The sequence below is a fragment of the Oryctolagus cuniculus genome, chromosome 10 (assembly GCF_964237555.1).
Source record: "Oryctolagus cuniculus chromosome 10, mOryCun1.1, whole genome shotgun sequence".
In the NCBI taxonomy this organism is placed as follows: Eukaryota; Metazoa; Chordata; class Mammalia; order Lagomorpha; family Leporidae; genus Oryctolagus; species Oryctolagus cuniculus.
Genome location: NC_091441.1, coordinates 106,469,793 through 106,493,927, shown reverse-complemented (window position 1 = coordinate 106,493,927; position 24,135 = coordinate 106,469,793). Strand labels below are relative to the sequence as shown.

Below are 24,135 nucleotides of genomic sequence, written 5' to 3'. Positions count from 1 at the left end.
CAACTTCCACATAGCTGAGTAAACTTTTGAAAAGCCTACATCACAGATCCTGTTACATCGTTGGCTTCCCAGTACACTTGGGGTTTTATTTTATGGTCTTGCTGATTTGTTCCCCTCTTCTCTTGATGGTTCTTGTCTTCTAGTTAGATTGGTGACATTTTAATACCTTCACCACACTAAACTTTTTCTGCCTTTATGCTTGTTTTCTGCCCCATCTTAACCTGGCTCCTTCCTCTCTGCTCAGATACCTCGAACTTTGAGAGGCCTTCCCTGACCAACCCTCTCATCCCACTTCTCACCTTCTTCATTTTCTTCATACCAGTTCTCACTGCTGTCTTATTTTTGATTAAATCCCAGTCAGTAAAGTGTAATGTTACTAGGTGTATTACCCTAACTTTTATTCATTGTTACTGCAATGCCAGTAACAAAAAATGCTTAAATTTATTTGTAAATGAATTTTTATTCCATTTAATGGTTAAATTATTTTTTAGTCAGTATTTTGTAAGGGGCATTTGGTTAATTTCCAGCTTTTTCTCTGACCTCGTGGCATGCTCTGTAAATATTCCCACAGAATACATTTCTTATAAAAATGGAACGTTTAAGTCAAAGAGTGTTTATTATATTTAATGGATAATGTTGGCTTATCCTCCAAAAAGTTTGTGCCACTTTAATGGTATTCTAATCATCAGAGTGTATTATCAGTTTCTTCAGTCTTTAGCAGTCTGAGAAGCAAAAAGTAAATGGATCTAAATGTCTTTTGTGGGTATCAATTGCTCATTTTTCGAAATACTGAGTCTTGCACTTTCTTTGCAGTACAGGTTTGTTTTTAGTGACTCTTTTTGTCCAGTTCTTTATGTGCTATGGATGTTAACCTTTAATCATGCCTCATGTATTCCAGTATGTCTTTTTTTGAATCACTTTATATGTGGTGCTTTGTCCCAGAATTAAATTTATACACACATGTGAGCATTTGAAACACACACACACACACACACACACACACGGTCTTCAAAAAGAACATGGAAGTGGAATCAAAAGGTAACTATTTTGGTGCAAAAGTTTTTCAGAATCCACACATATAAGGTATTGCTTAAATTTATAAAAATGCATAGTATGTGGGAAAATCATGGCTTTCAAAATTTTTGTATCACATACACATCTTTTAATTCCATTTTTCCAGAAACTTTCAAAAATGTTTTGAGAGGCAGAGAGCTCCCATCTGCTGCTTCAAAACCTTAAGTGCTTAAAACTGCTGGTCCTGGCAAGGCCAGGCCAAATCTGGGAGCCACAAACCCAACCAGGTCTTCAGTATGGGTGTCAGTTGCCTCACTGCTTGAGCCAGTCATTACTGCCTCCCAGGGTGTGCGTTAGCAGGAGGAAGTTGGAATCTGGAGCAGAACTTGAACTCAGCTTCTCCTGTAATGGCATGAGTGAGCCCTAACTGTCATCTTAACTCCCATGAACTTTTTGAAGTACCTCCCCCCAACCCCGACACAGACACACACATAAGCGGTCTTCAAAAAGTTCATAGAGAATGCATATTATTAAAAAATTGTGCATGGATTTCAAATTTATTTGCACTAGAAGAAATTGATTTGACTTGTATTTCCATGAATTTTGAAGTGACTGCCCATGTGTACACACAAACACAAACACACACTTGGCATTTTTGGTTTCAGTGTTTTCAGCTCATGTTTACATTAAGTGGACTTCCTAATCAGTTTTATTTCTCTGTTTACCTAAATTTAGTGTCAGAAAGTGGTTTCTTGCATGCAGATATTTGAGGGAATTAGTTAATAGTGTTACACGGCATAGTTGGGTGACAGTAGTTCGCAACAACCTGCTATATATTTTATGAACAGATACACAAGAAAGGAGCCCCAAGTATCAATTATAACATCAAAGGGGAAATCTTGATCGCCCTGATTTAATCAATACAGATTTTGTGATGCCATACTATAGCCCGTAAATGTATAAATTGTTAAAAAATTTTAATGTGTAGGTTCAATTTTAATGTAGTTAAATAAAACAAAGTATGTCTTTTAGAATAGGAAGCCCAGGGTGGCTTAACTGTGGTGCAGTGGATTAAGCCGCCACTTGGGATGCCTGCATCCCATATCCGAGTACCTGACGTTGAGTCTTGCCTCTGCTTCCCGCTAATGCATTTGAAGGCAGTGGATGATGGCCCAAGTACTTGGATTCCTGCCACCACGTGGGAATCCCGAATGGAGCCCCTGGCTTCACTGTGGCCCACCTGTAGTTGTTTTAGGCATTTGGGGAGCCGAGCAGGAGATGGAAGATATTGTAAAAAAAGAACAAGAAGCTTGTTTCTCTCCTAATAATATTTATAAAGTAATCCAGCTCTCTCACTGATCTTTGGATTTTTTGACAGGCAGTTAGAGAGAAAGGTCTTCCTTTTTCTGTTGGTTCACTCCCCAAGTGGCCATTACGGCCGGCGCATTACGCCAATCTGAAGCCAGGAGCCAGGTGCTTCCTCCTGGTCTCCTGTGTGGGTGTAGGGCCCAAGCATTTGCATCCTCCACTGCCTTCATGGGCCACAGCAGAGAGCTGGACTGGAAGAGGAGCAACCAGGACAGAACCCAGCGCCCCAGCTGGGACTAGAACCTGGGGTACTGGTGCTGTAGGTGGAGGATTAGCCAAGTGAACCGCCGCGCCAGCCTGGAAGTATCTTTTTATGCTTAGGAAATTGCCACATTATACATGTAGTTTTCTACATTATACATGTAGTCTTTTATCCTTTTCTATCCTAATAATGTGATAATCAGTGTGACAGTTGATTTATAATGTTATCTTGGTATCTGATGGAACTAATCCCTTCTCATAGTTCAGAATTTTTTTCTGCTCACACTTTCATTCCAGATGAACCTGAGAATAATCTTTCAGTCCTAAAGGGGTATACATTGAATTTATAAACAAGTGAGAGAAAACAGACATGTTTATACAACACAGATGTTTTTGTTTTTTTGTTTTTAGAGATTGATTTATTTGAAAGTCAGTTACAGAGAGTAAGAGAGAGCGAGATCTTCGATCCACTGGCTCAGTCCCCACATAGCTGCAACAGCTGGAGCTGAGCCAATCCGAAGCCAGCAGTCAGGAGCTTCCTCTGGGTTCCCATGTGGATGCTGGGGCCCAAGCATTTGGGCCATGTTCTGTTGCTTTCCCAGGCTGTAGCAGAGAGCTGGGTCAGAAGTGGAGCACCTGTCTGAACTGGCACACCCATGGGATGCCGGAACTGCAAGCTACAGCGTTACCCCACTACACCACAGTGCCGGCCCCAACACAAAAATATGTAGGCAAGGACAGGATATATTTAACCATTTACTTTGTCTTATAGTCCTTGTTTTTATTGTTGGTATTATGAATGACTTTTGTTATATTTTTGGGACTCTTCTGTTTGTGTATTGGAAAATAGTTTTTGTACATAATCATAATGCCCACTTCTATTAAAAATGTAAACAGTTTTCTATTCACCTTAGTAGAGGGTAAAATTCACTCCAGACATGTGTAAAAGTATCTTAAAATGTTATTGTACTAAAGTTTGAAAGAATTTAGTGATTTTTGTGAAGTTGAAACAATCTTCAGTTCTGAGACATATTAGAAACAGATTCTCCCACACAGCTGCCATCTTTAGCCTTCTAATACAGACATTTTTAGCCTTTTCAAGCTATGTGACTGTTACCTTCACAAGTTGATGTACCCAAAGTGTACAGAAAATATTAATGTCTTTGTATAGCTCCATTTTAATTACTTTAAAAGACTAAAGTCAAAGGTATTCCTGTTTTAAAGTCTTATTTGGGCTTTATTTTATCTGGCATGCTGACATGTAGCTTTTGTTTTCATGTTGTTTTTGCTCTTCAATGTATAGGAAATAATGTAAGAAAATGGCCATATATTCGTCACCTTAATTAACAAACGTAATTTTGCTGTATTTTTTGGGTTTTTTTGGAAATTGCTGTAAAGTTGAAGCTTTCTTTAATAAAAATGTTGCTTTCCTAGTCCCCTTGTTGCTCATACGCCCCTCCCACACTGCTGAGAAGTTATGTGTTTTTTCTGTACTTTCATTACATAAACAGTATAAGGCATTGTTTTTTGTTTGGTTTTGGTTTTTTTTTGTTTTTTACTTAATTGGTTAAACTGTATTTTGGAAGCTGTAAAAATGTGCCAACATAGATAATGCCTATTCACTGCACTTTGAGATAGATGTGTTTTGAAATGTTAATCTTTGCTTACATTAGTATCGGTTGCAGAAAAAGTGTCTGCTTTTCATAATTTTTCTTGGAGTGAAAAGGTAAATTAAAACTTTTTCCTGAAGAGCCAGTATGATTTCAAAACTTTTTGCACCCAAATAAACACAGCGCTGTTTACCATGAACTATGTGACATACCCTCAATATGCCAAGGTGTTAACTTTATGGTATACCTTTATTATGGAAATGACAGGAAATTAATTTTATACCAAACATATATTAATGACTGGCATAAGGAAGACGCTTATGAGGGAAGGAAAAGGTCATTTGGGGAACCTTCTAATATTTCCTAGCCACAAAGACACTTGGTATTTCTAATAGCCATTGTGTACAAGTTGTGGAGGAGCAAGAGTCACTTGATGGCTGTGTCTTATTGGCCATTTGAAAAAATTTTTCTCCAGACACACAACTGAAAAGCAGAAGGGAAACTAGAGTGGGTTATGACTTAAAATGTTAGTGTTGAGCAAAAAGTGCTAAGACAGCAAGAACGGAGGAAGCTGAATTTTGTATTATCAGTGAAGTTAATTCAGATACACATGCAGATGTTTCTAGGTTTAAAGAATAATCTTACTAAGACCTTTTATTTTTAATCCCCAAAGATACTAAAGGTTTGTCATACTCCAGACATAAAGTAGCATTTTTTAAATTTTAAAACAGAAGAAAATATTAATTGGCTTTGCTCTTCTAGTGCAGATGCTTGGAAGCGTGAATTGTTAGCACAAACTGTCAGTATGAACTATGGTTTTATATAATGGATCTGCTTTCTTTCTTTGTAGCAAAATTATTACCAGTTAATAATACTCAAACTTTTTGAAAACTAAGGTAATGATAATTTTGTTCTGAGAGAGACAGGGATGAAAAAAATAATGTTCCTGTGAAATTTATTAGTTGTTATCAGATATTTTCACATTGATGACTGACAGAAAATAGTTACAGGATTTAAAGTCAGGAATTGCAGATGGAAAGACAAGAGTTGAGCATAGCAGAAGACGCCACTCGGCACACCCACATCCCATATTAGAGTGCCTGATTTTGAGTCACAGCTCCACTGTGATTCCAGCTTCCTAGTGCTAATGCAGACCCTGAGAGGGCAGGTGGTGGCACAAGTGCTTAGGTTCCGGCCACCTATTAGAGACCTGGGTTGGGTTCCCAGAGTCTATGCTTGCATAGCCACAAAGGTGAAAATACAGGACACATTGTGTTCACCACCTCAGTAGACTGGATAGAAAAATATGAGAAGTTGCCCATCTCCCAGCATTCTCTCTTTGTCAGCACATTACCTCATGGCGATTGCAGCATTCAGAAGTTTCCTGATGTAGTCTGAGTTAGTGATCCCCTGCATCTTGGAATACTTGGTATTTTGTAATTTCTAGGCACTCTCGCCCCTACCCATCTTGATTGATAGTAGCTTTTCCCCGTTTTTGTTTCTCATAATTCCTTCTGAAATGCTTGCTACCTGGTGCGTTGATCCTCTGGACCAGTCCTCTTGTTCCTTCTCTTTTTATTTTGTCTTTCCCCTTCTGCTGTAGATTTTCTCAACGTTAGCCTTTTAATTTTAATTTTTTTCTGCAATCTTTATGAGGGTACTAAATTAAAATGCTGTTTCTCTTTTTACCTTTACCTTCTTTTTTTTAAGTTCTTTGTGTGGAGTCAGTTGTGTTTTTTTTTTTTTTTATTTTCTTGAAGTTTTTTCTTTGATGATGAAGGTTCTCCTCAAATGACACCTTGATGGAGCTCTAGGATGGGGAGCTCCTTTGGCTCCCCTTTGGCAGAAAACAATGAGGAAGTCCATTTTTCTGGAAGAGTGGTAAAATAGCCAGTAACAAGGTTAGGCAAAAGATACAAGTTAAAATGTATCAGTGGACAGAGAGCCTGGATGCCTTCCAGAGTAGTGTTATTCAGAGTTCTGGTTGCAGATTGCTTGATTGATTGAAGAATATTCATTTAAAAATTGGGATGTCTGCATTCCACCACAGTCCTGTTAAATTTGTTACATTAAACATGCAATCCTGCTTTTAGTACATTATCTTAAAAGATTCTTTGGTGTTCTTGGTCATTCATTTTGTTGTATACATAAATTGTTTCTACTAGATTTTGAAACAGCACAACTCTTGTCAGCTTTATGTGTCAGATGGTTTTTGTAATCATGAAAATCTAGTGTTGTTTTTATTAAGATTTATTTATTTGAAAGGCAGAGTTAGTCAGAGGCAGAGAGAGAGAGTGTCTTCCATCTGCTGGTTCACTCCCCAGATGGCCACAATGGCCAGAGCTGCGCCGATCTGAAGCCAAGGACTTGGGCCATCTTGTATTGCTTTCCCAGGCCATAGCAGAGAGCTGGATCAAAAGTGGAGCAGCCAGGACTTGAACTGGCGCTCATGTGGGATGCGGGTATTGCAGACCAGGGCTTTAACAAATGCTACGATTTTTTTTTATGTGAAATTAAATTTTTATATTGATCAAAATAATATCTTCATTGGTAAGATGTGTGTTGATACTTGTAATCAAATTACTATAAATTTGAAATTAGAAAACCTTCACTAGCAAACATGCTTTTATGTTGCAGACTTTATTAGAAAAGTAGTTTTATTTGTAAAAACTCTAAAATTCACTGTTTTGATCTGTTCACCAAAATCTGCTTTATAAAGGTATATTCGGTTACCTGTGTTAAATTAGAAAACAGCTGACTTGTTTAATTGAAAATGTAGTGTTTTTAAAATCCCATTGGACCTCTACTGTCCAAAGGGGAATCTTTGACGTTTTCAGTGAGGTTAAAAAAGAAGAGACCCTCAGGAATTCTGAGACGTTGATTTTTGCATAGGCTTTTTTCTCCCTGCTTTCAGCATTAGAGTTTTCGTGCTTTCTCATCACCATCCTGACTAGCCGTCGTTTATACTTTACTGAGAAGAGGTGTGTGTCCAGGAGGAACTTGGACTTAGATACTCGGCAGTGAGGAGATCCTAGGTCTGTTGCACATGTATCATGTGGTGAAAGAGGTTTTGGTGTTTTTAGGGCATGGTCCATGATATCTAGCAGGCATCCCAGTGACTTATGTTAAAATCTGGTTAAGTTTAAATCCTAATAACTTTCGATTAACTCTTTTTTAGGGTAACTTGACGTTTGCTATACAACTGTTTTGAAAACCCTCCGTGGACAATGGCTACTCAAGGTTTGTGTCCTAAATCTTGGTTGCTGAATTGAGGCTCTGCTTCTTTGCCATGAACCCAGCCTGGCTCAGATCCCCCTGCTTTCCTCTCTCCCTGCTTACTTGTCAGGCTACCTTTTGCTCCATTTTCTGCTCACTCCTCCTAATGGCTTGGTGAAATAGTAAACAAGCCACCAGCAGGAATCTAGTCTGGATGACTGCGTCTGGAGCCTGGGTGCAGTACCATTCTTCACTGATTCAGTGAGTAACTGGTAGGTGCTCCCCCTGAGGGCATAGGTGTTTCGCCACTGAGCTGATCCTGGCTTATCATTCTGCTTTCTTTGCTGTCTTTCAGATTTGACTTTATTTCTAAAAATATTTCAATGGGTTATATCATGATTTTTTTTTAAATTAAGGTAACATTTTCAGCGTACTGATTGTTAATACTGTTTGGTTTTTACAGCTGATTTGATGGAGTTGGACATGGCCATGGAGCCAGACAGAAAAGCAGCTGTTAGTCACTGGCAGCAGCAGTCTTACCTGGACTCTGGAATCCATTCTGGTGCCACCACCACAGCCCCTTCTCTGAGTGGCAAAGGCAATCCCGAGGAAGAGGATGTGGATACCTCCCAAGTCCTGTATGAGTGGGAGCAGGGCTTTTCTCAGTCCTTCACTCAAGAACAAGTAGCTGGTAAGAATGTTACTGCCTTATTAAAAGTCAGAATGCAGGTTTGAGAATTTATTTTTGTTAAAAAAAGACTCAGCTTTAACCTGTTGTGGCTTTACCTGCTGTGCCACAATGCTGGCCCCGAGAATTTGCAATTCTTATCAAAGGTAGTGTGGGTGGGGAAGAGAAGGGAGTGTTGGAATTCCTTGCCTTCTCTGACTCCACTTACCCTTATATTAGACCAACTGATGCTGAGTGACAAGTCATGGATGTCACCTTTCCTTTCTGGATAGCACACTCTTCAGTGAATTCCGAACCGTGGATAGTAAATGTTGACTTTCTCTTTCCTAGATATTGATGGGCAGTATGCAATGACTCGAGCTCAGAGGGTACGAGCTGCCATGTTCCCTGAGACATTAGATGAGGGTATGCAGATCCCATCGACACAGTTTGATGCTGCCCATCCTACTAATGTTCAGCGTCTGGCCGAGCCTTCCCAAATGCTGAAACACGCAGTTGTCAACTTGATTAACTATCAAGATGATGCAGAACTTGCCACACGTGCAATCCCAGAACTGACAAAACTGCTCAATGACGAGGATCAGGTAAGCAGTGCCATGGCTAGCTTCTGAGTCACTTTGAAGGAACCTGTAGAGAGCTGTTTCAAAATGGCTCCCCAGTATCAGTATAGAAAACTAATGATGTCTCTTAATTATAGGTGGTGGTTAATAAGGCTGCAGTTATGGTCCATCAGCTTTCTAAAAAGGAAGCTTCCAGACACGCCATCATGCGTTCTCCTCAGATGGTGTCTGCTATTGTACGCACCATGCAGAATACAAATGATGTGGAAACGGCTCGCTGTACTGCTGGAACCTTGCACAACCTTTCCCATCATCGCGAAGGCTTGTTAGCCATCTTTAAGTCTGGAGGCATCCCTGCCTTGGTGAAAATGCTTGGGTAAGGAAAGAGGTCCAAGTGCCCGACGCTGAGAAGCAGCAGAATGCAGTCATAACATTTCTCATGAGGCTTTTTCCTTCTTTCCAGCTCACCTGTGGATTCTGTATTGTTTTATGCCATTACAACTCTCCACAACCTTTTATTGCATCAAGAAGGAGCTAAAATGGCAGTGCGTTTAGCTGGTGGGCTGCAGAAAATGGTTGCCTTGCTCAACAAAACAAATGTTAAATTTTTGGCTATTACAACAGACTGCCTTCAGATTTTAGCTTACGGCAATCAAGAAAGCAAGGTAAAGAATGGTTTTTATGTGGCTTTCATGGAGCGTTGGAGGCCGTGCAGTGTTATGTCAGTCCATGAACTGACAGTCATACCATGCGTCACTCATGTTTTGGGAAAATTGGGCATCTCCATTTCTTTAAGTATGTGAATGACTAAAGCACCATGCTAAGCACACTTTTAACAGGAGGCAGTGTTCTCTCTGAACTTTAGTTCTTCTGTGGGAGATAGACATTGTATTACAGGGCTGGGAGGGCACATGAGAGATGAAATAGAACCTGTTTTAAGGGTTCAAAGAGACCTAACAGAGGAAGTAATCATCGAGTTCACCTTTTCAGGATGAGAAGGGATTGATTAGACGACAAATGAGAAAATGGCATCTTTGAAGCTCCTAGAAAGGGAAGGGTGTGGCAAGTCTTGTGAATTTAAGAAATTCAAAAAAGAGATGAGGTAATTGAGGTGGGGGCCGACTCCAGGGCTCTGTAGAGCGTGTTATAAAGGGCAGTGGGAAGCTGCTTTCAGCAGAGGCAGAGAGTGGAGACTGGTTTCTGAAAATGGAGGCAGTATCTGGAGGTGGGTGTATAGAGGAAAGTAAAGGGCAAGAGTGAGTGATGATTTTGGTATCTCTTTAAAGGGATATGATCAGAAAAATCAAAGGGTCCAAATGAGTTGCATGTGTGTGTTCTGGGTCAAATTTTCAACTGATCCGTTTTGATATAACCTCTATATTTGAACATTAATATTGTATAGCAGCATGTTTTTATTTTTTCTCCCTCTTCCTTTGCTATGATCATTGTGGTAGAAGGAAGTTGGGCTGGTGATTCCTTAGGAGGACTGGGATGCCTGCTTTGGGGTGAATATACTGAAGGAAGGGAAGTTCGGTGGGGGCTTGAGTGAAGGGATCGGGAGTGCATTTAGGATTGACAAGCTAGCTGAAATTCTTGTATCGTAAAAATGTGGCTTTTCTCAGTTCAGTGACTAACAGTATATATGCACACCTTTCTAGCTGATTATTCTGGCTAGCGGTGGACCCCAAGCTTTAGTAAATATTATGAGGACCTACACTTACGAGAAACTACTGTGGACCACAAGCAGAGTATTGAAGGTGCTGTCTGTGTGCTCTAGTAATAAGCCGGCTATTGTTGAAGCTGGTAAGTATGTTGTGTGTATTCTGGGGTCTCCCGTCTACAGCATCTGTGGTTCTAATTAGATTACATTGGGCAAAGGCAACAGAGCTTGACCTTTACGGACTGGAATGCAGATATTCCCATTCATTTTGCTGTTAGATCCCTAAGTCTGCTTGTTACCTGGATCAGTGCTGTTGAAGGCTGGTTTTGGTAGAGATTTACTGAACATTGAAAAAAGTGGCAAGTACTCTGCTTGATAACAATTTTCCAATTTTGATTTTGGATAGACTCAAGATTTGCTAACCTGTGAATATATGTGGACTATTAATGGCATATTCTAGTACAGTGCAGTTTTATGCAGTAATAATTTCGTTGGTTTGTCAGTGAATTCTTGGGAGTGGTGTTTTGCCCTGGTAGTCTGTTCTCAGTGAACAGATGGTCTAATATGAAAAACAGTGGTTTATGTTGCTTGTAATATATCTAAATAAGGCAGATTGTGTGCAGTAGTTTATATTGTGTGGATTTTGGTGGTCTATGGTTTGCACCTGAGTCTTTTTTCTTTTTGGTCATGAGGATAAAGTTACTCTTTAGCCACATCACATCCTGTCCCCTTTCAGTAACCCAGAATCATCAGCCATGTAGTTCAAACCGAAACTGGTGAGGAGGAAAGATGTGAAGGAACTTAATAGAAGAAAACGTTAGGGGCAAAGTGTAGGGTTGGTGACCCCTGTTTTTTCCAACTTGTTGAGAGTGATTTTCTTTCTGAATTTAAGGGAGAGAAGTAGATTATGATTTCCCAGGGTAGCTAATGTACACACGTGGAGGCAGAAGGTGATGTCTCCAGTATATGGATCACTGCCACGCATGTGGGAGACCTAGATGGATTTCTGGGCTTCCGGCTTTGGATTGGCCCAGTCCTGGTGCATTTGGGGAATGGATCAGTGCATGGAAGTGCTCTTGCTCTGTTATACTACCTTACAAATAAACTAATAAAAACTTTGGGGATCTTCACTTTAAGAAAATTCCCTAGGGTTTTTCTTTTTTTTTTTTTTATGTATTTTATTTATTTATTTGAGAGGTAGAGTTACAGACAGAGGTGGAAAGACAGAGAGGTCTTCCATCCGCTGGTTCATTCCCCAAATGGCCACAACAGCTGGAGCTGGGCCGATCCGAAGCAGGGAGCCAGGGGCTTCTTAACAGCTCTGCCACACAGGCCTGGGCTATCTTCCACTGTTTGGGCACATTAGTTGGGAGCTGGATCTCAAGAGGGGCAGCTGGGACTTGAACCAGTGCTCATAAGGGATGCCAGAGAGGCCTAGCCCACTATCCCACAGTGCCAGCCTTAAATCTCCTAGCTTTCTCTGATGTTTGTTTATTCAGAAAATATTCAGCATGTAATTCAAGCAGTGCAGTTAGGTACAGGATATACGCCAAAGAAACAACAGATACTGTCGGTCCCTTTGCCTACTGTATGCAAAAATATGTGATTCAAAGTTGGAATGAATGTTGCAAGACAAATGAACAGCAACTGGTGCTGACAGTTTTAATGGGGAGGGAAGCTCGCTAATTAATTAGATGGAAAGGGGCTTCCCTGAGAAGGAGATATTAAAATGGACAGGAGGAAGAGCCTGTCTGTGGTCTACATGGAAACAGAGTCAAGTGCTTTCCAAGTAGAGAAAAGAAACATCACATGGTTTGTGCCTGGAGGTAGGAAAGAGATGGTGGAGTTGGAGGTGCTGAAGAGACCGTATGCCATGTAAATAAAACATAGTAGTGGGGTGAGAAACTCAGGATGAGGTTGATGAGCGAGGCAGGGCCATACCATGTAGGACTTTGTGGGCTTTGTAATCTACTTCCTCTTGCATTTTGTTGCTTTATTCCAGCTCTGGAACTGTAAGTGTAGAACACTTAATTTGGAGCACTGTGTAGTGGGGTCCAAATTCAAAGGGGTTCCTCAAACTTAGACAAAGAATTGGATCCTTATGAGAAGCTTTTGATGGTTGTTGAACAGTGACGTAGCATTACAGAGTTACGTTTGGAAAATGAACACTAGCATTGTGTACATTGTTTGACCAAAAGCAAGAAGACCAGAATACTGAATGTTCTCTAGGCCTTTGGTAATAAAATAGTTGGGTTTTAGAAACATAGTAATGCACAAAAGTGTGAGACTTGTAAAAGAATCATAGATTCTTCTCAAAGAATCACTTCAGGTTCCAAAGTAGCAACCAAACGTTATTTGCAGCAAAGAGAACTTGGGTATTGTGATGATAAAGAGAACTCATAAAAGGGGTTGGTAATCTTTATACAATATAATTTAAGGAGCTGTTATTTTCAAAATGATTGAAAGATCATTATGCCAGAAGTTTCCCTTGTCACGGATCAGGGTGAGGGCAGCCGGGGTGGGAGGGAGAAGAGCCCTAAAGTCGCCTGCCTACCAGTTGTTACCCTGACCTGCTGAGTCATAATGCAGGTGTGTTGATGAGCAGCTGGGGTTAAAAAGCACTGTGTGTGTGTGTGTGTGTGTGTGTGTGTGGACACACACAGTGAGGAGAGAGAGTAGTCAGGTACTGTGTTGGGTCTTAATCTTACACAGGTCACTAAATTAGTATGTGGAGCTCCTATAGGTAAAGAAGTTGGTAGATATGGTCTTTGTCGTCTATGGAAGGCAGTTGTCATAAATGCTATAAAGGGAAAAAGTGTGCAGGGTATCTTGAGAATTACAGGAAGTGGGAGGAAATAGACTTGCAGGATGAACAAGGAGTGGCAGTCTATTGTTGCATTCACAAATGGTTTGAGTTGGGCCGAGTTAAAAGCTTACAGGAGGGGATTGGGCTTCCATTGATACTCTTGACCAGAGGGTCCCTCACTAAGGCTCCTCCATGATGGGAAGTGTGACCCTTTGCGAGGGTGAGGGATATATGTTTTGGAATCAGTGCCTTACATAGTCCCTGGGCAAGAAGTGTTCCAGCATTTTTTGGATGGTTCTTCCTTAAGGTTTTTGCTCAGGTGTGTGACCTAATTACCCTATGTAAACTTTTAACTGTTGACCTGTTAGCACTTAATACCATCTGACAGTATGCTTTTAATTTATTAAATGTTGTTATTGTCTGTTTCCCTCAACATAGTCATTGATGTCTGTTCATCTCAGAACAGGGCTTGGTTACTCAATCTGTATTTTTGAAATGATTAGAACAAAAGAAGTCATTGATAAGAGTACTGTAAGATCATAAAGGCTTTTTCCCAGAGAGGAAGGGAACAGTAGCTGTTTGACAGAATGTCACTAATGAAATAAAGTGGAATAGAAAGGGACCGGATATAAACACTCAGGGAGGGACTACAGAGGGTGTTTAGGACTGATGGGGATGTTGAGCCTACTAGCCACTGCCGTATCTGCTTTGTAATTGTCCAGGAGGAATGCAAGCCTTAGGACTTCACCTGACCGATCCTAGTCAACGTCTCGTTCAGAACTGTCTTTGGACTCTTAGGAATCTTTCAGATGCTGCAACTAAACAGGTAAATCCTAAGGAAACTGTGCTTTTGTGATGAAATCAAAGGGAATGTGTACCAAGCCTCTGTTTTTATCTCCACAGGAGGGGATGGAAGGGCTTCTTGGGACTCTTGTTCAGCTTCTGGGTTCAGATGATATAAATGTGGTCACCTGTGCAGCCGGAATTCTTTCTAACCTCACTTGCAATAATTATAAGAACAAGATGATGGTGTGCCAAGTGGGTGGTATAGAGGCTCTTGTGCGCACCGTCCTTCGTGCTGGGGACAGGGAGGACATCACGGAGCCTGCCATCTGTGCTCTCCGTCATCTGACCAGCCGACACCAGGAAGCGGAGATGGCCCAGAATGCTGTTCGCCTTCACTATGGACTGCCAGTTGTGGTGAAGCTCCTGCACCCGCCATCCCACTGGCCTCTGATAAAGGTAAAACATCAACAAGGTAGAATGCTGCTGAACTGGAAATGACCTGCCTCTAACTATAGGATGGATATCTACGCCAAGGGGTTGATAAATAGGAATTACATTTCTTAGTAATAAATGTGGCTGGGGACAGGTAGGATTCTGAAGTGTTGGCGTATAGATTTAGTGTGGTGGGAAACTTCGGGTAAGAAAATGATTGTGTTGAGTTGTATTTTTCTTACCTGCAGGCTACTGTTGGATTGATTCGAAATCTTGCCCTTTGTCCAGCCAATCATGCACCATTGCGTGAGCAGGGTGCCATTCCACGCCTAGTTCAGTTGCTGGTTCGTGCACATCAGGATACCCAGCGTCGCACATCCATGGGTGGAACACAGCAGCAGTTTGTGGTAGGTGAATCTTGGTAGAAAGGGCCAGCTAAGTCCAGAGGATCCTGAGCTACATGGCTTATTGGCTCTGCCAGTGCCCTTCTTGAGAGGAGTGTGAATGGCTAAAAAACCTGACAGTGTTGTGTGGGAGCAGAGATCCTGTGGACCTCACTGATGCTGCTTAGGCATGTGCTATGCATGATCAGCCTTTGAGTTTGGAAGTACTGGTACTCACCCAACACAGGCTCACCTCTTCAGGAAGGAAGTGTACTAGTTGAGTCATACTGTGAATAGAAGTCTCTCTGATGGAAGAGTTTCTTATCCCCCACTATAAGCTGAGTTTTGCACCAAAGTATTTGACAGGCCTTTTTACTCTCTCTTCCATGAGAGTTTTAACAACTGTTTTCATGAACTTAAAACTGTAATACTGAATTCAAAATAAGTAGTAGCATTTATGCAGTCTTGATCCATAATATTTTTAGCCTAAAGCTGTGATGTTGACTATTAAAACACATACTACACATGTAGTTAAACAAGGACACTTCTCACCTTTTAGACATTTTTTTAAAGACTCAAACCTTTTAAAAGTTTTCTCTAATTAGGCTCCTTTAAATAAGAAACATGGACCTTACCAGGACAGAGTTTGATAATCCCATTTTGCCAGTAGGTCTGTGTGCGTGTGCACTCATTTGCACTCCGGCTTTGGCTTTCTGTTCACTGCTTTTGGTGTTAGCCCATCTCCATAGAGTGCCTTAATAGAATGCCAAAGAATATCTTGTCTGGTTTTTTGAATCTCAGAGATTTTGTGTCCTCACGAAAAGTCAAGTTTCTATTTTTAAAACGCCACTAAAAGTATTAGAATGATAACGGAAAGAAAAACCACTCAAACAGGAAGCAGATGGTACTTCATTTGTAGAAGCTAACATCCTTCTTCACATCCAGGCTATCTGTTGAATGGCCGTAGGAGAATCGCCTGCAGAGTAGGGTTTCTTGTGATGAAACTTTGTTCACCAAATACATGTAAACATACAGGACTAGAAGGGGCACATGCCGTAAAAACATAGTTTGAACATCACTTCCCATCCACGTATCTTCTCTGTTTATATACTTTTTAGTCAAAATGATCAGTGCCCTTTTGTAAGAAAGTTACTTTGGGATTCAGAGGTCCATGGGAATTGTACAGTTAGCCCTTAGTATCTGAAGGAGATTGGTTCCAGGACCCTCTCTGGATACCAAAACCCACAGATGCTCAAGTAATGCATGTCCTCCTATATATTTGAAGTCATCTCCAGATTCCTTATATTATCAGTATAGTATAAATCATTGTTATACTTTGTTCTCTTTATAATTCCCTAAACAATAAAGTCTAAATAGTTCACCGTAGATGCAGGTTTTTTTCCTTTTAATAGTTTTGGTCTGTAGTTGATTGAATGTGGATTTGGAACCCAAGGATACAAGGCCGACTATACTTTGCGTATCACAGAGGGGTGTTGCTTACCAGTAGTGCCACTAGGAAGCCTCCTTTTGGTGACATTCAGGTGAATGGGAATCCTCCTTTATTCCTGCACTAACCAAAAATTACGGGGAGCTTTGGGCAACTGTAGTCTAGTAATTGCTGCTCAGAACCATTTACAGACTTTAAAGAGAAGACTGTCCTGTTGGTTAACCATGTTTCTTCTGGTAGGAGGGAGTCCGCATGGAAGAAATAGTGGAAGGTTGTACGGGAGCCCTTCACATCCTAGCTCGGGATGTTCATAACCGAATTGTAATCAGAGGACTAAATACCATTCCACTATTTGTGCAGGTATGTTGATTTTTAAATGAGGTGTTCTAGATTTTACATGTCTAAAATTTCATTGTGTTTCAGAAAATTAGGGACCAGAAAGATAGGGGAACTAACATTTAATTTTATGAAAATTGCCCCCTCACACACCCATTTTTTTGGTCAGTAGAAAGGAAAACATTGGGACTATAGCCTGTGTTTTAACTCTGGGTTTTCATTAGGTTTTGTGTTTTCTCTTTAGCTGCTCTATTCTCCCATTGAAAATATCCAAAGAGTAGCTGCAGGGGTCCTCTGTGAACTTGCTCAGGACAAGGAGGCTGCAGAAGCGATTGAAGCGGAGGGAGCCACAGCGCCTTTGACAGAATTGCTTCACTCTAGGAATGAAGGTGTTGGTGAGTAGAAAAAGAACCAGGGCTGTGGTGGCTGTCGTGTATGGTGAAGTCTCACCTGTTCCTTAAGGACCTTTTGTTTCTGTCCTTTCCCAGCCACGTACGCCGCTGCGGTTTTGTTCCGAATGTCTGAGGACAAGCCACAGGATTATAAGAAGAGGCTTTCGGTGGAGCTGACCAGTTCTCTCTTCAGAACAGAGCCAATGGCTTGGAATGAGGTGGGCAGCTGTGTCCGCACGTGGAACTGGAGCCTGTAGAGCAGGGAAGGCAGCTTGCTCTTTCCCGTAACTCAGTGCACAGACACTGGCATGGGAGTTTTCCTTATTTTTATGCTATTCAGCAACTGCTCTGGGGAGACCTGCAGGTTTTAGGAATCATTACAAACCAGTTGTGCTGCATTACATTAGAATTGCTAAGAAAGTTATAAAGATTTTTTTCAGAAGAGTGTAAAAAGTTCAGTCAATAGTTTGTCAATTTATGGATAAGTAACTACATACATTGTCGTTAGCACTTGACTTCAGTACAGATGGTCTTGGAAATATTCATTTCTAATAAAATGAGCACAGCATTGAAAGTTTGTTCTACCCATTCTATAGTGATTACAGGACCTGGTCATGTGCTAGATTATACTCTATTTGTTGAAGGACTAGAAAGAGATACTATTAAATTGAAAACGTGCAAAGTGCCAAACAGTGAATGTAATGTCTTAGGGTTTTAATAAGCATCTTACTAGCATGTTCCAACTTGATCCTTAACTTTCCCCACCCACTCCCTTCCCCAGACTTGTTTTTGTCTTGGCTAATGGCGGCTTTGCCCTTCCAACTGTTCAGGCTAAAAATCTTGAATAGAGTACATCCTGTCCTGCAGCAGCTCCTGCTGTAGGCCAGTGCTCTTGCCTGTTTGGTTTACTAGCTGCTCGTACAGTGCCTGGTGTATTGTAGGTGCTTATGAACTATGTGCACAGATGAAATGTATCTCTGTGAGGTGAAGTTTGGAAGGAATTCCATTTTCTAAGTATTTTTAAAATATTTCTTTGTATTCGTCCTTGCCTCGTTCCTATTCAGACTGCTGACCTTGGACTTGATATTGGCGCCCAGGGAGAACCCCTTGGATATCGCCAGGATGGTATGTGTCTCATATTTCTCAATTAACTCCAGATCAAGCTGAAGTTCCACAGCTTTATCAAAAGAGCCCGTGTGCTCATCTGGGAAACCAGTGTTGGCAGGAAAATAGTGGCTGCAATTAAAGGCAGTTCTTAAACTCCAGAGTCAGCAGTAGTATTTTTAAAGGATCATAGGGAATTCTGAGCCACACACACAGCAAACAGCTGGATCAGACCACACCAGCAAATGTCAGGCTTGCTCTTCTCTTTCCAGAGAATCCTTAATAACTTTGTCTTCAGCCCACCTAGGGAAGTGAAAGAATGAAGAAACTCCATCTCACTAAGTTTAGCTCTGGGTTTACTATTCAGGAAACCCAGGTAACAAGCTAATTCAAAATGTGAGTGATGAAGGTGAAGGAGAGTGTAGACCCCCAGTAGCTATGGCCATCTTGAATTTACAAGTGTAATCTGATTTGGTGTTAATGATGACTAAACCACCGAAGCCCATAAGTGGCAGTTCTTAACATGTTGTATCGGACTGTTTTCTCAGTACTTTTGTGGGTGTCACTTGTACTTTTCCAAAGATAGACCCCATTTGGCTTCTCTTGATCTGCTCCCTGTGATACCTCCAAGCCTAGGCCTCAGGACTGGAGACCATCCTGGGCTGTATGCAGCCCGTGAAATTATTTGGCTAGCCCTGCCAAGGCAGTGGCAGGTGGGACTCAAAATTCTATAGATCCATAGCCGGCTACTTTTTAGGCTGATAATTTTTATGTCCTGTGACTGATGCTATAAATATCCAAATGGCTCTTGGCAGAGAAAGATTCCCCACCCCTTGGTGGTTACAGCGTAGATTGCCGCTTCTGTTCCTCGGGAACCTTAGCTCTGCCGGGGTAAATGCACCATGATGCAACTGGAACCTGCTGCTGGTGTGGTCCCCGGGTGGCCTGGCTGTTGCGAGCCTGGCACTGAGCAGTTAGTTGGCTGAAGGGAACGAGAAGCTGGAGCCAGACAAGTTGGCTGCCACACTTCAGATGCCCTCACCTGTACGTTTACCTCCTGTCTGCTGTCCCTGCCTCTTCCAGATCCCAGTTACCGTTCCTTTCACTCTGGTGGATACGGCCAGGATGCCTTGGGTATGGACCCCATGATGGAGCATGAGATGGGTGGCCACCACCCCGGTGCTGACTACCCAGTTGATGGGCTGCCAGACCTGGGGCACGCTCAGGACCTCATGGAGGGGCTGCCTCCAGGTGACAGCAATCAGCTGGCCTGGTTTGATACTGACCTGTAAATCGTCCTTTAGGTAAGAAGTTTTAAAAAGCCAGTTTGGGTAAAATACTTTTACTCTGCCTACAGAACTTCAGAAAGACTTGGTTGGTAGGGTGGGAGTGGTTTAGGCCTATTTGTAAATCACCCACAAAAACAGATATATACTTTGAAAGGAGACGTCTTGGAACATCGGAATGTTCTCAGATTTCTGGTTGTTACGTGATCATGTGTGGAAGTTATTAACTTTAATGTTTTTTGCCACAGCTTTTGCAACTTAATACTCAAATGAGTAACATTTGCTGTTTTAAACATTAATAGCAGCCTTTCTCTCTTTATACAGCTATATTGTCTGAACTTGCAATGTGATTGGCCTGTAGAGTGCTGAGAGGGCTCGAGGGGTGGGCTGGTATCTCAGAAAGTGCCTGACACACTAACCAAGCTGAGTTTCCTATGGGAACAATTGAAGTAAACTTTTTGTTCTGGTCCTTTTTGGTCGAGGAGTAACAATACAAATGGATTTTGGGAGTGACTCAAGAAGTGAAGAATGCACAAGAATGGATCACAAGATGGAATTTATCAAACCCTAGCCTTGCTTGTTAAATTTTTTTTTTAATCTGTAATGGTACTGACTTTGCTTGCTTTGAAGTAGCTCTTTTAATTTTTCTTTTCCTTTTTTCTTTTTTTTCTTTTTTTGCAGTAACTGTTAGTTTTTTAAGTCTTGTAGTGTTAAGTTATAGTGGATACTGCTACAGCGATTTCTAATTTTTAAGAATTGAGTAATGGTGTAGAACACTAATTCATAATCACTCTAATTGTAATCTGAATAAAGTGTAACATTGTGTAGCCTTTTTGTATAAAATAGACAAATAGAAATGGTCCAATTAGTTTCCTTTTTAATATGCTTAAAATAAGCAGGTGGATCTATTTCATGTTTTTGATCAAAAACTTTATTTGGGATATGTATGGGAAGGGTACATCAGTAAGAGGTGTTACTTGGAACCTTGTTTTGGACAGTTTACCAGTTGCCTTTTATCCCAAAGTTGTTGTAACCTGCTGTGATATGATGCTTCAAGAAAAACATGAGGTTATAAAAAGGGTTCAGAATTAAACTTTTAATTCATTCAGTGGTGTCACTTTGTTTTCTTCTTGTCACTCAGTGATGAGGGTAACAATATCCATCTTCCTGCAGTTAGGGTCTTGGAGGAGAGCTGTGGGCCAGGAGCCTTGGGCCAGGACCCTTCCAGCCTGGCCTCAGTCTCGTCCGGGTGACCAGAAGCCTTTGGGGCTACATTGAGCTACAAGAAACAGCAAAACTGAAAGCCAGGAGGCCTCCCTGCACAGAGTATGCCTGTAGGTAAAAAGGAAACACTACCGACCTGGGCTTGGGGCTGTAAGCACCTCCACACAGGGGTGACTCATTTGGAGGGGAATTCCTGCAGCTCCACTTTGAACTGCTAATTAAGCAGACTTATCTGAACATCCACAGGACGGGCCATCCTCCCACTCTCTGCCAGATGATCCCGTCATCCTGGTGGTAGGTCTGACAGACTTTGTTCATCTCTCAGCGCAGACCTGTTAAGACTTGTGTTTTGGTCTATAAAAGCAAGAGTGTTTTGTGTGGAGGGAAAGCTATTTCTGACCGACTGTTTTTATCAAGGTGGTAGCAGTTGGATGAACACATGAAGTTGCTTTTTGAAAGCTTTTTCCTTATACACGACAACCAACCAGCCAGTATTGCAAGGATACTGAGTGCTGCTGGTAGGTTCACGCAGCAAGTTTAACTCTGAACAGGAAGAACCTTGGCAGGATGGTTCAGTTACAGGTTTGTTCTAAACCAGAAAGCATCTTTAGAGATTTGTCCAATGTAACAAGGAAATTAATCCAGTTCAGCAAGGTAGTTCTGGACTGTACGGACAAGCACCCAGGGGGATGCAGGCACTTAAGAACAGTGCAGACAACAGACTTGCTGTAGCAGCTCTGAAGCCAAACTGTAGGGCTAATGGTAGGATCATTTAAAGATACCTCAGAGGTAGAAGTGGCATCAATGTGGAAAATGCACTTTCTTGAAAAAGTATGGGATGATTAAGTAGCCATTGGAACAAATTAATGTAGAAGGTGTGTGTGCCCAAGGAAATACCAGTATCACTGACTTGCTTTCAGGCTCCATCACGTAGGTCACAGTAGCAGCACACCCACCCCAGAAGCCTATGGCTTCCATGAGAAATAGTGCAATAAAAAGGTTCACATAGTAGCGTGGGTGGGGGGTACAGCAGGGCACAGGAGTCACACATGCATGCTGTGGGACTTCATTCATCCAAAAACAGAGGAAAAGCACTTAAAGCAAAGGAAGGGATAGCTGCCAAAGTCAGAATAGTGGTTACCTGCCAAGGGAACGCAGATAGGGCAGGGCGCGGGAAGTGCTGAACTGGTAGGGGTGCTGGGGCAGTTTCCTAGCAGCTATGCTGTCGTTGGGAGAACAAGACTGGTCCCGTGGCAGTGAGCAGTCAGATGGTTGTAGGCTGATGTTCTAGACAGACTATTGATTGGATTATTTGAATCCTTGACAGCGAAAGGTTTTAAGATAAGTATGCTCTGTAAGTAATTTTGATTGCTATAATAAAACAAGCTTTGAATTACGCTGTTACAAAGCAAAGCCTCCAACACTGATCTGCAGTTTTGTTTTCGGTTGAGAATCTTAACTGCAATTCCGAAGTGACTGCACAGGTCTGGCAGCTTCCTACATGGAGTCCCTGCCACTTGTGAGGGGTGGGCAGACAGATGAACAGTGCAAAGGACACACTCCACTCTCTCGAGAGATTGGGACCCCATGTATTTGCAAGGTAGGTTTGGCATTATCCATGAAACCTGTAAATTCTCCTGAATTTCCATCTTAGAAAAGGTTGGCAGAGCCACTGTGACAGTGGGGGTGGCACTACCCCCGGTATTTGTCCCAGGGCCACTCCGTGCAGCACTGCTGCCAACAGAACACCAGCCTCCCTCACAGTGCCCCTGGCTCTGATGCAGAATGGTCTTGCAAGTCTGCGCGCCCATAAAGGAGCAGCAGAGCCCACCTGCGTGTGTGCGTGCCTTTACCAGACCACCTCTGCAAGATCTGTGTGTCCGCCCCGTCACCTCGACATCAAGCCTGTTAAAGGATCCTTGTCCAAGGTCACAGCTGCTTGCGCCCAGGCTCCCCACCCCTCTGCCCAAAATGCTGGGGCCAAAGCCTCAGAAGCTCGGGCTCGCCTGGCCCCTGCCCTACGCCCACCTCCAGCTCCCCCAAGGGTCCCCACTATTCCTCCTCCCAGCCCTGCCTGTGTCAGGGCTTCTGCTGCCTTGGATAGTTCTGTATTCAAGCAGAGGCAGGGGAGACCCAGTTCCAGTCCGCCTGAGGCCACCTGGAGGTGGTGTGGACGAAGTGAGACGATGCAGGGGGCAGGACTGTGAGGTCCACTGCAGGTGGTGCCCAGCTCTGGTCAGGTGCGCTGGGCTGCCTCCTACCTCTGAACTTGAGAGACATCCTGCATTCCTGGAGCGGCTCAGCTGAGGCGCGGGAATGGAGGCAAGGATGGGACAAATTGGGGCCTAGGCCTGGGCCCCTTGCCACTGCCAGAATCCGGGGGAGGGGGGTGTCGGGGAACTGGTGGTCAGGAGCCAGCTGCAAGGGCAGGGCAAGCCCTCTGCTGGGTGAGCCTGCTCATCCCCTCCCCCCGGGAACTCGGGCCCACCTTCCTGAGATTGACGAGGACCCTCTTCCTCCACAAGGACACTGAAGTCTGGGGATGGGGGGGTGGGGGGGTGGGGTGGGACGTACAAGAGGCTCAAAGGAGCTTCCGGCAGCTGGCTCCAGAGCTGCAACTGGGGGAGCCTTCCTGCCTGGTCCTGCCTTTCAAATCTTCCCCCAGGACAAGAGGGGAGGCTCACAGACGGCAGCACGGAGCGTTTCCTCGGCTGCCTTGTTTGCACAGGCAGAGCTCACGACGGGGGGGATGGGAATGCAGCATGGCTGGCCGTCCCAGATGCACCCCACGGGAACGGGGAAGTCCGCTCTGAGTCCATTTTCAAGGGCCGCAGGGTAGTGAGAGCACTTGCAGCCGGCAGGTTCAGGTGCAGCTGGCTTTATTAGGTCCAAATACAGCAGTGAGCAGTGATGTGGCGCGGGTGGGTCTGGGAGCCGGGCTTGCCTAGCACCCAGCGGCACGCAGGATCTCCAGGGCCAGGGAAGGTACCGCACTGTCGGCAGACAAGCTGAGGAAAACCAAAGCAGAAACACCTTGAATGGGCGGTGGTATCTATCTGCCATCACAGGCGCTGCCTCCATTGGTCCCTGGGTGTCTGGTGGCCCAGCTGCCACCCACATGCATTATCTTGGGAAGCAGCAGAAATCCCTGGCTCCAGGGTGAGCGAGAACCCCACAGCCCTGGGGGTGGGTGTGCACAGGGAGAACTCGCCCTTCTCAACCCCAGAACCGAGGCAGCTTCTGGCAGCATGCGCTGCTCCCTATCCGAGCCACCTCTGCACACTGACCCTGCCTGCCCCACGTTGCCAGTTGCCCTGCCAATCAGCCAGCAGCTCTGGGGGCCGTACTCTCAGAGGTGGGGACATGCAACAAGGAAGCTTCACATGAAAACTCTATTAGGCACATTGAAACCTGTGCATTAACAACTGGTAGGGAAGCAGAGTGGCACAGGGCAGTGACTCTTGAAGGTTAAAATTAGCTCGGGGCTGCACACAAATAGAGGTGGGGGTGCCATGGGAAGGACACGGGTGGCAGTGGGATGGGGCTGCGACACTAGGAGACAGTGCCGCATTTCTGCCCTGTGCATCAAAGGCACTGAGCGATGTGGGAAATGAGTTTTAAC

At 43.1% G+C, this 24,135-nt stretch overlaps 2 protein-coding genes across 15 annotated transcripts in view; one reads left to right on the top strand and one right to left on the bottom strand.

The window, feature by feature from the left end:
• The window catches only part of CTNNB1 (catenin beta 1), a 37,719-nt gene extending 17,322 nt beyond the window's left edge, over positions 1-20,397 (top strand). For 2 of the 4 annotated variants that reach the window (XM_051852657.2, XM_070050995.1), the window contains exons 2-16: positions 7,372-7,433; positions 7,873-8,100; positions 8,428-8,681; positions 8,795-9,033; positions 9,121-9,322; positions 10,316-10,460; positions 13,846-13,949; positions 14,027-14,365; positions 14,590-14,748; positions 16,412-16,531; positions 16,752-16,902; positions 16,996-17,117; positions 17,964-18,024; positions 19,087-19,307; positions 19,772-20,397. In XM_051852657.2, the coding sequence (XP_051708617.1) occupies positions 7,421-7,433; positions 7,873-8,100; positions 8,428-8,681; positions 8,795-9,033; positions 9,121-9,322; positions 10,316-10,460; positions 13,846-13,949; positions 14,027-14,365; positions 14,590-14,748; positions 16,412-16,531; positions 16,752-16,902; positions 16,996-17,117; positions 17,964-18,024; positions 19,087-19,295 (2,346 nt within the window). In that variant the 5' untranslated portion in view covers positions 7,372-7,420 and the 3' untranslated portion in view covers positions 19,296-19,307; positions 19,772-20,397. Of the gene's footprint in view, positions 1-7,371; positions 7,434-7,872; positions 8,101-8,427; positions 8,682-8,794; positions 9,034-9,120; positions 9,323-10,315; positions 10,461-13,845; positions 13,950-14,026; positions 14,366-14,589; positions 14,749-16,411; positions 16,532-16,751; positions 16,903-16,995; positions 17,118-17,963; positions 18,025-19,086 lie in introns of all 4 variants that reach the window. The other 2 variants (XM_051852656.2, XM_070050994.1) reach the window with 2 other exon arrangements.
• ULK4 (unc-51 like kinase 4) overlaps positions 19,726-24,135 on the bottom strand; it is a 617,184-nt gene continuing 612,774 nt past the window's right edge. For all 11 annotated transcript variants that reach the window (XM_051852640.2, XM_051852641.2, XM_051852637.2 and 8 more), the window contains one exon: positions 19,726-23,521. In XM_051852640.2, the coding sequence (XP_051708600.2) occupies positions 23,458-23,521 (64 nt within the window). In that variant the 3' untranslated portion in view covers positions 19,726-23,457. The remainder of the gene's footprint in view (positions 23,522-24,135) is intronic.